General features: G+C 34.1%; 1 protein-coding gene across 1 annotated transcript in view; it reads left to right on the forward strand.

Annotated features, from left to right (window-relative positions):
- The window catches only part of LOC121323034 (E3 ubiquitin-protein ligase ubr3-like), a 66712-nt gene that overhangs the window by 51346 nt on the left and 1366 nt on the right, over positions 1-14000 (forward strand). Inside the window, exons 31-39 of the mRNA XM_041263753.1 lie at positions 346-451; positions 1726-1826; positions 6589-6713; positions 7727-7834; positions 8113-8238; positions 9298-9477; positions 10783-10992; positions 11268-11407; positions 12604-14000. The exon at positions 12604-14000 is cut by the window's right edge and continues 1366 nt beyond it. Of these exons, the coding sequence (XP_041119687.1) occupies positions 346-451; positions 1726-1826; positions 6589-6713; positions 7727-7834; positions 8113-8238; positions 9298-9477; positions 10783-10992; positions 11268-11407; positions 12604-12721 (1214 nt within the window). The 3' untranslated portion in view covers positions 12722-14000. The remainder of the gene's footprint in view (positions 1-345; positions 452-1725; positions 1827-6588; positions 6714-7726; positions 7835-8112; positions 8239-9297; positions 9478-10782; positions 10993-11267; positions 11408-12603) is intronic.

The following is a 14000-nucleotide window of genomic DNA, read 5'->3' on the forward strand; positions in this document are numbered from 1 at the left end:
TTTATCCCAGACAATTCAATATCAGATAGCTGCCACTGGCAGTAAAAGTTCCATTGGGAATCAAAAAATCTGAAACATTACAGGAAAGGATTGTTGTTCACTAGTTTAAATAACAAGCATGGAGTTAAATCTAATGGTCCTGTCACTGTGTCTGCTGTAATACATTCCAGTTATTTTAGCCAATGAAGAGGTATTGTATTGCTGAATATGCTGTTTAATTGTGTTGGTCAGCTCTTCAACACAGATTTAATGCCAGAGGTGATGCTTAGAAAAAACAGTATTTTGGATTATTTATAAAAACTGTTTACTGAATAACATCACATATTTGTTGTCTTGCCGTTTCAGATCAGTTGTTTCATGTGCTTGCAATGCACATGCGCCTTTACAGCATTGACTCTGCCTACAACCCGTGGACCCGGCTTACACAGTTGACTCAGAAAATAGATTCACAGTGAGTGCCTCATAAAAATACACCTTCACTGAACACTGCTCTTGATTTTCTTACCTGGTTACCTTGTGTCTGAGCCAACTGTTTGTTTAAAAAAAAAAAAAAAAAAAAAAATATATATATATATATATATATATATATATATATATATATATATATATATATATATATATATATATATAACAGTTGATCGAAATAGAGGACCCTGTCTCCTGGGACTTGTACGAACATGCTTTATTGTGGGGGGGGTGGGGGGACTACCCCCTGATGTAACGGTAATATATATATATATATATATATATATATATATATATATATATATATATATATATATATATATATATATATATAACCGCTTTGTTGGAATCTATAATCAATAACTTTTGATATGCAATAAATGAACAAAACTAATGATTGTGGTTCCTCAAGGGAGTATGTAAAAAGAACCACATGTTTTTATTGAACCAAGTGACTTCTGGGGCAATTCTCAAAGATTGTTAATTTGCACAGTACATTGGTAAATACCAAATTGTGCATCATTTCAATGTAGATTGAGTGCTGGGCGGTCCCTATATTGCCAGGCTTAGGGCCACTGCATCATTCATGTTGCAGTGCATTTGAATACGGATAAACCTCACAGACCCTTTACACCAGGTGATTTCTTTTGATCTAAAAAATACAGCACAATAAGGGTTAATCACATTAGAATAGGTCACTTTAATCCAGTAAGAGAGAGGTTTGCTTGCATTGTATAGGGGGACTAATTAAATCACTTTTTTCTAAATTGGAAATTATTGTATGGTAATTGCTCATTTATATCCCTTAATCCCAAGAGACATACTCTTCAAGGTGAAAAAAGATTGAAAGCACTCTGCATAAAATAATCCATTTGAAACAAGATACTAATCTATAAAAGTTTAGTGATGAATTGCATTTCAGAATTTAGATCACTAGATTATATGTAAAAACTGCAATATGTTTTATGTATAAATTTAAGACTACAAAATGTATATACTGTATGTACAGCTGTATGTTGACAAGTACTTCCAGTGATGGTACCACGCTGAATCTATCTATTTAATCTGACATATTTTTGTAACTGTTGATTTTGCCATAATAATTATCTGTTGCAACATGTTGTGACCACTGTTGGAGATAATATATTTATCACATCAAAATATTGTCACACATAAACCCTTATGTAGTGTATTGTGCAATATGTATTTAAACCCTTTATTTTTTGTTGCACTTTTTAAAGGCTTGTTTTACTTTTGTAGTGTATGCAGTGATGAACGACCAGAGGTCCCATTGCTTTTCAGAGATGTTCCATCCTTGCTGATTATATTTGTCTTAACAATGCCACAGCCCCTGCACAAAGGTATGCTTCTGCTGTTTTGGTTTTATTAAGTAAATTACATGTAGTGCTGGCTTTTCAGCTTGACAGGATGAGACCGCAGGTTGAAGCATTTCCAATGCACACTCTCAATGACAGCACCTTATCTTTGCAAATCAGTGCTGAATTGAAATTCTGTTGTGCAGGTTTGACATTCTTATCAATGTCTCTTGTCTCCTCGTCTTGTTATCATTTAGATAGTAGTGAAATGACACAAGGCTTCGAAAAACCATCAGGTTCTTTTATGGAAGAAATCATGTCCTTTAAACGACCTTCATCTGTTAACTGTACAGGGGCGGCTTGTTCTTTCAAGCTCAACTGAATGCTCGAGGGGAAGCATAGTAATTTATTTTGAATTTTAGAAGTTCAAATTGCAGCAATCATGTGTGATAGGAGGTTGTATTCAAAGATGATAATTGCTATAATGCTCAATAGATACGTGCACAGTGACACAAGATTGCTGTGTGGAAAATGGGGATGCAAGAGGCATACAAAGGCCCTGAGGATTTTGGAGTGTTAGTCATCAGGATTAAGTATTATTTAAAACGTCTTTGGAAAATTGAAAATACAGCCACAGGGGAGGATAAAACCTTGCTTCCTGACTGGCTGTAAAACTATTGTCTTTCTCATTTCTGTCTGTTTCTACCTCCACCCACTTTCCTTGGGTGTTGGTGTTAGTTTTGTTTTTGAATCCCCTCCCACATGTCCACATGTGGAACTGATTTTTATTTTGTAACCTGTTTTGCATTTTATAGAGATAATCTACTTGGTTAATTGAAAGAGAGAGAAACTGACTGACTGATTGTATATATAATATATATATATATATATAATATATATATATATATATATATATATATATATCTATGTGTATTGTGTGGTGTGCAAAAATTAGATTGTTTAATCTACAAGAATAAGTTATTCACTACAACTATTCACTGCACTTATTTACTCTCACCAGAATTTGCACGATAGTTTAAAAAAAATTGCAAATGAAAAAGAGCTCTGTGTGATATGCGAGATGAATGAAAAAAGAAGACTCCTGGGATAATTTATTTAGTAACCCCATTGCTGGATCACTGCAGTAGCCATGCATCTCAAATTAAAGAAACCCACAAAACCAAAAGATAAATAAAAATAACAAATTTGTAAAAATTTAAAAATGGCAAAAACAAACAAACAAAAAAGTAAAAAAAAAAAAAAAAAAAAAAAAAAGGGAAAGTGGTCCGATCGCATTGTGCGTCACCCAAGATCGATAACTTATAGGAAACCATATTTGTCCCCAATTTGTCATGCATGAAATATTGAATTTCCCCGGGCAACGCCGTCCGTCTCGGATTTTCCTAGAAAAATTCACCTGGGGTTTTCTGAATTTTGGTAGTTTCAAATGTGGCATCATAACAACAAAGTCCCGAGTCCGATATGCAAGTTCATAACCCCTCAGCTCCAAGCTAGTTCAGTTAGAAGCCCAAATTGTTACTTTTTCCTCTAGATCAATCCTCAGAGAATGCGCAAGTGAAGAAATAGACAATTTGGATAGAACTATGTGGTACTTTAACCTCGCCGAAATGGCCATAAGCAATGCTTGAATGCATGACAAATGCAACTTCAAAAATCCCAAATCCCCGGATACCAACATATTTTACTGATGCTTGTAGATCTCATCAACATCTATACAAACATATCAGGATTTTTTGGAGTACCCCCACACAAGTTATTACGGCCTAAACTTGGTACAAATAGCAAAAATTCTAATTTCAAGGGGGTTTAATGACCAGTGGTGGGACTTGAAACCAAAAGTTTTTCACAGAATTGGAAGACTGATTCATAAAGGTTCTTACAGCAGTACTTACATTTTAGGCCCCACATCCCCTACAGGGTTAGGCTGAAGTTCAAATAAAACTCATGAGTTACCCCTTGTCTTGCAATTTTCCAGAAGTGAGTAGGGTGCTCTTACTGAACTAGACTATTATATTCATGTACTGTGGCACTGCCCAATAATAGAGAACTATTAGAAGAAGGTACTGAGCTCTCTGTATCATTGGCTGTAATATTCCTTTCTCCCGTGCTCTGTGTATACTTGGGGAATCTATCAGAATTCAAAACTAACTAACTATTACTATCCCTCACTATTGCAAAAAAGTATTTTTACTAAACTGGAAAAATAGAACAAACACATCAGTCTCTCATTGGTTAAATACAGTGTCTAATCATGTGTCTAAGGAGCGACTCACAGCAAGGATACAGGATAAACACAGTGAATTTAATTAAATATGGGACCACTTTCTCTCTTAGATAGCCCAGGAGGGATAAACCAATATACCCATCTACTTAGCTGTATATCACTATTATTTATATAGATATTTTTTCTTTATTATTATTACTTATTTTATACTGTATGCTGATATACACTTGAATTACACTCCTCTGATAGCAGGTACTGGTGTATGTGTATGTATATTGGGGTGTGCCGGCATAGATATACTGTATATAGAGCACTATGGTCTTTTTTTCCAATTATTTATGCATTTGTTTACTAATTTTATTTATTTTTATTATCACGATTTAGGTTTTATTTATTTATTTATTGATTGATTATTTTATTATTTACATCTTTTTATCGTTATCCTTCAATGATATTCAAAATTCTGTAACAAGTTTCCTTGTGGAACGGGTGGGGTGTGTGTTGTCCTATGTGTTTTGCAGTAAAAAAAAAAAAAAAGAAAAACAAAACACAGCAGCTCTTGAGCCTCTATTTAAAAGTATTAGACAGCAACAACTAAACAAACCAGATTGTGTGCATTTATAGTGATCTCTATGGAAAGCCACTTGAGACAAAAACGTGTTGTGCTGCTTTAGCGCGAGCCAGAATCTCATGGGACAGAAAAAAGGCAAGCAGGTCATTCTGAAATGCCTCGCTTAAACAGTACCCAACTTCCCGAAAATGTTGTGCAGTGATATTTATATATAGATTGGATATATTATGCAATTTTTGTTGCGACTTTATGTGGAACGTATAATAAACGAGAATCAAAACAGTGAGTGTCGTTCCCCCCCTTCACTTTGCACCGCCATTTCCATGTTTTGTTTTATTTAAAGTGTTTTAAAGTTAAATTTCAGTTTTCGTTTGCTTGTTCAGCTACAAAAAAGCACACGTAAACCTCATGTTATTACTTTATGAAAACGTGTCTGGCCACTGTTTTTACTGTGAAGAAACGGCAATGGCAAGGAATGAAAAAAAGGAAAAATAAATAAAATGCGGTGTCAGCATTATGTATTTGGGAATAAATAAAACAATGTTTAACTTGAACTGCTATTTGGCATCCTTTGTTTTGTAGTTAATTCACTGGGGTAAAGTAAGGCCTACACAACTTCTTTAATCCTGGGATATTTTTCTATTTTAATGTGTTGCATATTGTAACGTCTAGCTTTAAAATAAAGGCACACACAAATAATGGGTTACTACTAAATTAGGGAGAAAATAACTAAAAATAATAATTGGCAACCTAATAAATTAAAAAAAAAAGAGACCCTCGTTTAGACATTCAGCCTTCAGAAAATGAAACTGATGGTTTATAATCTTGAAATATATCTGTCTCATAAAATGACAGTAGTGCATTGAAAAAATTGGATTTTTAGATTGACATACTTTTTCCTCCGATTGATTTTTCCAAAACCTTTTACCATTAACTTTTCCCTTTTTCCATGCTGTTGTGTAGAGCTGCCTGCTGGAAGCACAGCCTTTCTCTCAGTACACAGCATCAATCATCTCTAGCGTCGACTGCCCTCACATTATCCTGTGTGTTTTTTGCTGTCATGTAAGCTTGAGCAAACAGCATGGTTTTATTATGCCGAGTTCCCTGAGGGAATCAGTACCCTGGAAGAGAACTCTTCTGCGTCTCTTTTTTTTTTTTTTTTTTAAACTTGTTTTCCATACATTATTTGGTTTTATAATTGGGATCAGCAGAGGCCAAGAAAATAATGTTTTCTAAACTGCTGCTAGTTTTCATTATTTACACATGCATGCCTGCTAAGATATGTTGCAGTCTACTTTTAGTCTAAATCACAACAACTCAAAATACCATCTCCATATTTATCACACCATCATTTTTCACCAGGGGTGATTTTATTGACCTTGTGAGAAAATAGACTTGTAAGAGGTTTACTCTCTTTACTCATTCATTCATTCATTGATTCATTTCCAAGCATACCTTGTTCAGAACCACCAAAAGGTATTCCAAGTACTGTAGGTGCAATGCTTTACCAGTAAATATCTGGCTGCTAACAAACAAGGGGGACCATGGAGCAATAGTGTCACTCCAATGTTATCCACACACCCAACCCTATATAACAGCATTTATTCTGGTTAGTAAATGCTAATTATTTTAAATAATGAAGTCTTCAAAAGGCTAAATTAAATATTTAATTCATTTGTTCCATTATTTTTTTGTGACCGATTTAAAAGATTTATACATATTATTATTATTATTATTATTATTATATTATTATTATTAGTTATTAGATCTAGACCATGGTACGTTGTGTGGTGTGTGTGTGTGTGTGTGTGTGTGTATGTGTATATATATATATATATATATATATATATATATATATATATATATATATATATATATATGTATATATATATATATATATATGTGTGTGTATATATATATATATATATATATATATATATATATATATATATATATATATATATATAATTTTTTTTTTTTTTTTTTTACAGAACACTTTACCTGCATTGTGAAAGTATTATACACATTACAGTACATTCATGCCATTGTAGCCCTTTCCGTTAAATTCAGTGCAGAAGAGAGATTGGCATGGAAGAATTCTGGAGCACTTAAAAAGGTAATGCTAATGTGTGATTGTGGACTGCAGTAGATAACTTATTACTCAACTTTAAACAGAGGAAAACACCTTTACAGTGTGACATTCTGTGTGATTTTTAGAGTGTCTTGTCTCTGGGAAGTAATATCAGGTATGTTCTAGGATTCAACATGATAATACTGCAAAGCATAATTTCCTTGCGCTATTTATTCTGTATAAACAGCGATTGCTGTATTTCAGTAATTACATTTATAGCGAGTGAATGCCACTGAGTTTTACATTGGTATTAAAGGCATATTTTAACTATATAAGGTTTTTGTTAAAGTAGAAATTAAGCTGGTGGACAAAAACTTATTTATCTTTTAGGGTGAGTTACTCTACGAGCAGAACAACTAGCTTTATTTTTTATAGACTAAGCTTTCGGACAATTGTCTCCCTTTTTGATATTGATTGTGAGTACAGTCCTATTTGTGGTTGAATTACAAGCTTTTTAAAAGCTCGAAGTATTAACAAAGACTGTGTTTCTTTCTGTGTATTCCAGAAAAAGAATTTCAGTGACAATACATTCCTGGGCTATAAATCTATGACAGAAAACCCAGAGATAGATAAGAGTGCTGCCAGTTTCTGTTCTCTTACCGTCTGCTTGATAAATGCTGGCTGCTTTACCCCACATAAAATATTAGTAGAACCAGTTGGATTTTATCTGAACACATATTCAGTAATGTTTCAGCACTTTATCTACAATCAAATATTTTATTGTATAAGAGTTATTGCAGCCAATGTCTTTGCCTACATTATTAAATAATACAATTTATTTATCAAGACTAAATATTCAGTAAACCGCTGTAATGAATCATTAAAAGCAGCTTTGATGATAAGAAATATGCTTTTATTTATTTTCAGAAAGGAAAAAAATGCTGTGCAATCATTTTGCAACCCCTTCTGTAAAAAGGATTTATAGTTTTAAATGTATGTTAGGCTGTGATGATTTATTATGGCCACTATGGAGTTAATGTGTTTTATATATTCCACAGCATACATCTGATGCAGAAAAGTCCTGGGAAGTATTACTGAGTCATGGGATAAGCGAACTGTCTAAAGGAAATCGTTTTTACGAAGCAGCCACTGAGGAAGTGTCAGTGGTAAGTCACCCATTCTATCACCATAGTTTTGTCATGCTTTACATATATATTTTTTTTATAAAAATTGGTTAATATACTCTATATAGAAGATTTACATAGGTCATGGTGATCTACTTTACTAAAATGGGTTGCATGCGCCTTGCACCAAGGATATAGTGGACACAACAGTTGGCCCATTTGTGTATTCGTTTTGCATAAATCTACAAAACCATGTATCCAGTGTGATGCTTTCTTTAGTTATTGAGTGTTTGCTGTTTTTTTTTTTTTTTTTTTTTAAGGTAAGTTCCAGAGTGTGGTCCCCTCAGTCCATAGAGTATGCTCTTCAGCAGTTCTGCTTACCATTCCTCAGGATCAGCAGCCTTCTTCAGCACCATCTCTTTGGGGATGATTTACCTAATTGCCTGGTACAGTATATTTCAAAACATGTTATGTACAAACAGACAAGTATGTACCCCCCTCCTCAAGGTTTTGCAAGTTTTCTTTCCAAAACTGACTATTAATCCAGATAGTCTAGGAGTTTCAAAAAGAGCCTTAGCTTTCAAGTTGGTACCCCAATCACAGAAAGGTATGTCAATTAAATCTGTTACCTGATATGGCTTCCATATTGGAATCATGTGACTTTGTTTCCAGATAATAAAGACCAAGCGCTGAAATATTGGCCTCATATTTCTTGCATATCTTTATTCCACAGTTCCCAAGCTCAAATACAATTTTGGGTGCCGCACAAGAAAAACTATATTTTGTTGGTTAGTAACACAGCAAGAGAGACAGACAGACAGAGTCAGAGGACTTTTGTTTCTTTGACTCACTTAGAGTTGGGAAAAGTATTTATGTATTCATTCAGTTGATGGTGCAAATGGAGACTGCTTTAATTTGTTTAACATCATTGACAACAATTCAAAAAAGAAAGGGGTACATTTTAATTGTGTGAATTTGTATTTTTTTGGATCTTTTTTTTCCAGTTTGTGTACTGTATCCATAATTACCTCAAATGCACGGGTCTGGCTACTTTATTATGAACACACCTCGGTGCTTGGTTTCGTTCCTGTTCCACCTTACCATTTGCTTCAAAGGTTTCCCCAGTTGTGACTGCAAACAGACAGCTCAGCAGTTGTTTTTTAAAGTGGGTTGCCACGCTGACGAAGGATATAGTCGTCGCAGTTAAAGTCAGACACACTGGGGCATATGCAGTGCAGTCAAACACAAACACACAATTCTTTAATTCTGCCTGCACTGTAAGATATCATTATTCTTTAATACTAATGTATGATTTACTTACACTAAACTCACAATGCAGTACTTACTACAATATGAATGTCATGATACACTTTGTTGAACAAATTGTAAAAAGGTAAAATGGTCATCCATGATAGACTAGACTATTTTGGTCAAAAGCATAACTTAAATGAGACACCCCTAATGAAAAGTCCTTGCAATCCATGTAATTCTTTTTACTCTTTTAGAGGGAAGAGGAATTTCCTGTGCTGGCAAACTGTCTGGGAATACTGACATCAGCTTTTCAGCCATCAAACCAGTTACTCAGTGCCTCTTGCCTTGATTGGTCAATCTCTGCATTTGAGATAATATCACAGTGGTGCTCTGAAGTAACAGAATTTGCAGACATGAATGCAGAGCATGCCATGGTAAGAGTAATTAGAGAAAAGAAAAAGCAGTATGTGTTTATTGGAATAGGAGCTATAATAAAAAACAGTTAATCATTTTTTTATCGGCAACTAGAATTAAATTACTGTAAAATTACAGAAGAAATCTTCATTCGGTTAAGATGCCTTCTGTGTTATGATTCGTAAATGTACAATTTTTATATTGGATAGTTTTGACATACTGTAGGTATGTATATCAATAATCTAAACAGAGGTGGGTTTAAATAGCCTGCCCTATATTAGCACTCAGAAAAACTTAGCATACAATTGCTCCTTGTCGATTAATTTGTTAAGAATAAAATTGCTAAAAATCTAAACTGTACTGAAGTACTAAATTACTTATGGTCCCCAGCTGTTGACAGAATTATCTCCTATAAAAAATAAAAAATAAAACATTAAGTTAGAAAATAGTTTCCACCTGAGACCCAAGGGAAAAAAAAAAAAGCTTTTCGAGGATTGGGGATTTATTGCTATTTAAAGCAGTCGAAAGCCAGTCAATCGCAGATGCCTTTGTCACCCGGTTTCAAAATCAATTGGTTGAAGGTTTAGAGAAGAGGGGCAGTGAATAAAATCAACACAGATTGAGGCATGGAGTGGATTAGCATAGCTTTCACACAGATTGATGGGAAATGTGTGAGGAGAACAGTAGAAGTGACACTTGAGTAAATGAAAGATCTTAACAGCTCGAGCTGTGACAGATCCCAGTGAAAGGTGTAGAAAAACATTTGTTGGTATAAAGACATCTATCGCTATAGAATGCCCCAAAAAACGTGATAAAGCCTGAACTTTGTACTTCTAATTTCTGTAAAAAAAAAAAAAAAAAAAAAAGTATAATGTTGGCTAGAAAAAGGTAAGAAATCTAAAAAGATCTGTCAAAAGTTATTAGGATCCAGTTTTTAACGCTCACATTAAATTAGCTGCTACTTGTATTGATCTCTGGATCAGTGTGCCTAAATTACACTTTCCTAGACAAGAGACATTTTATTACATGTCAGAGTACTGTTTTAATAATCACCCAAGGCAGATTGTGATAGGCTGGTATCTTTATCTTCTGAGATCATCTTATTTGTAGTGTGAATTTGACAGTGAGTAAAGGGCAAGTAGAGCAGGATTTCTTGACCACATGACTGTACTTTGGAAGAGATTTGGTGTGTTTTCTTTTAAAAATGCATTTGTTTATTTATTTATTTATTTATTTATTCAGAAAAAAAAAAAAAAAAAACATTTTCTACAGAATTGTCAATTGAAATATAACCCTGCATTTGCTATGTATGTTATTTCCTGTAGACTTTGGTTGTCCAGGATCCTCATTGGACTGCACCACGTCTCCTCCACTTACCTGAGAATTACAACACCATCTTCCAATATTATCACAGAAAGGCTTGTACCTTCTGCAATAAGGTGCCCAAGGATCCTGCACTCTGTCTAGTTTGTGGTACCTTTGTGTGCCTGAAGGGACTCTGTTGCAAACAACAGAATTACTGTGAATGTGTTCTGGTAAGTACTGTACTTTATGAAACAATGTGCTGCATACAAATTATTGTAGCATCAATGGCAATGCATGTTTATTAGCAATTACCATTCAGGTACCAGAAGAAAGTTGATATGTTTGAACTTTCAATGAAAATATATTTTATACACATACTCACTCATGACCTTTAGGTTTTAGCCAGCTTTCCTTAAATTTGCAATATACATTTTGAAAGCTGAAATATTAATTAATTAATGCATATTTGTTTTCAACTACCATTTATTTAATTTTATTTTTTTAGCACTCCCAGCACTGTGGGGCAGCAACAGGAATATTTTTGCTGATCAATGCTTCGGTAATCATTATCATTCGAGGGCATCGCTTTTGCCTTTGGGGAGCTGTCTACCTTGATGCCCATGGTGAAGAGGACCGAGACCTCAGGTAATATCTTATTCTCAAGCATCCTAGTACCTTTTGGTGAAGGAAAATTATGATGATTTACCCGTTATCATTGCAAACAACGTAATGTTGTTTACTGCATTGAATTTTCTTTACAGGTGTGTGACCTTGATGGACTCCTTATAAAACTATGATCCTTTAAAATATATAGTGTAATATAAACATGCAGTAAGGTGTAGTGTGGGAACTGGAAAGCAGCGAGTTTCATTAAATGTCATCTCAGAGCATGGTAAAAATTGTATACCTAGATTAATTTTAAATTCCTGTAAATCCGTCATTTTAGGTTGAATTGTTCTTTTCAAGAGCATGCATGCAGCTGTCTTTCTTTGACGCACAATGCGTCTGAAAAAAATGTGTGCACACAAGCAAAACAAAGGAAGCAATTACTTGTGACTGGAATGTCTTCTGAACCACATAACAGCAGGGGTTGAAGACCACCCAGCTAAAAAGAAATTAGGTCACACTTTATTTTAAGGTCCACTTTTTATAGTGTATTAACTGTTAATAAACGTTGTTAATTTTGAGCTCAGTGTATGTATATATTAAGATCTTTATAAACTAATGAAACGAGCAGTGTTGTGTGATGCACTACCGTTACGGATTCGGTGAGAGGAGGTTGAAAGCTCTATCACCACGAATGCGGATGAGCCCGGCTCTTCTGCATTGTGGTTAAGACATCCGCTAATAAAAACCTGATCCTTTGCTGAGCATCACTATAATAACAATTTGAAACCAATTTCAAATATATAATCAAATGGGAATTGATAATCCATAGCTGTCCTATTTTTTGTATTGACTAACAATTAACAGAAAAATAAATAATGTATACTTTTATTACCTGGTTGTAATGCGTGATCAAAATTATATTTAATAAAAATTAATATTTTACAATTTATATTAGAGATGATTTTTTTTTGTTTGTTTGTTTTTTACTATACTTTTGAAGCCTTCAAAATGACATTTTAAGAAGGAGTGGCATCCATTTTGTAACTCAATAATGGCCAGACATTTACCCAGACAGTGTTAATCATTTTCCCAGTTTGTTACACATAATATTACATGCACTGCAGTGTACTGTATAAAATTGCTGTATTTAGGCAGTGATGTTTAAAGTATAATTGAATTATGTATGAAACCTGAGAGTGTGTTTAAAAAACTCTAACCTTTTATGTTTTTAGACGGGGGAAGCCACTGTATTTATGTGAAGAAAGGTACAAGGTCTTGGAGCAGCAGTGGGTTTCTCACACGTTCGATCACATCAGTAAGAGATGGGGTCCTCATTACAATGGACTGTAGTGCATCTTCTGTGGGAAGACGATTTATATAGAAAAATAAAAATAAAACATTTGGGTTTTTATGTTTGTCTGAAATCCTTTTATGTACCTGATATTGTGAACCATGTACATAGCCATGAGGTGCTGTTACTGTAGCCATGGCACTTGAGAAAGAATCCTTGTGTGTGCAAACATGCATAAAGAATGGGTTAGAAGTGTGTAATTTAAACCTTAATGTTAGGAAGAGGTGTGGGAGTAACCACTTAAATGTTTAAGCACAACCCCCCCCAGGCTGTGTGAATTTATAAAGGAATCCCAGTAATAAAGATATTCGTTCTATACATGCCTAAGAAAATGGGAGATGTTTTTATAAAGTAGACCCACGTTTACAATTTTAGAGTTAAAAGTTGATAGCAGCAGCTATTTGGTATTTTACAACCAGAACAAAATTTGCCGAGATGTGCTGATTTCAGATCTTGCTTACAGGAGTGGTATGGGTTTTGTAGCAAATACTCTGATCCGACTCTCCACCCAAACATTGTTAGGTTACATTGAAAACCTGAATTATGATAAGGAGTTGAATGTGTTAGAAGAAGTGCTATTCATGTGTTTCCTGCTACTAGGAATGTATATCCCTTTTCTTGACAATTTTTTTTTTTTAGCTTGCGTTAAAGTACTTTTTATTCTTAATCTAGGTTTGTGAGCCCCAACTGAAATTATATTGAAGGGCTAGCTTGTGTGTGTGGGATTGCTTTATAGTGGTGAGGTGGTTTGGTAGAAAATTGGGTGGATACCACATATGCAGAACTATATAAAATCATGAAGACTTAACATAAAGAACTAATTGTAATTCATCCTCAGGAAATGTGTTTTTTTTTTTTTTTTTTTTTGCTGTAGCTTAATAAGCAAAATAGTTATAGCACGCTGCTATTAATGTTATACAAAACATTTGATCTTTGTAAAGGATTTTTTTTTCTCTTGCTAACAAATGCATTACGACAACAATTTGGTTAATTACTAGTGATAGTAGCATATAGATTGTACTGTATTTACCAGTCTTTGCAAGACACCGAACATGGCAGGTCCTAATTACTGCCATGCATGCCTGCCTTTCATTACCTAACAGATGTGTGTTTCAGAATGATTTAATTGGAAATGTGCAGACTGTCCTGTAAATGAAACTCTTTATTCAGGTCTTTTCCTGTCATCTCTCAAGTTTGATCTGTATTGTATTTGTGCAGTGTAATCACTACTTTTTTCCACATGATTTCCCAAACAGAAAAAAATCTCAGAGATGTTCT

The sequence above is a fragment of the Polyodon spathula genome, chromosome 11 (genome assembly GCF_017654505.1).
Source record: "Polyodon spathula isolate WHYD16114869_AA chromosome 11, ASM1765450v1, whole genome shotgun sequence".
NCBI lineage: Eukaryota > Metazoa > Chordata > Actinopteri > Acipenseriformes > Polyodontidae > Polyodon > Polyodon spathula.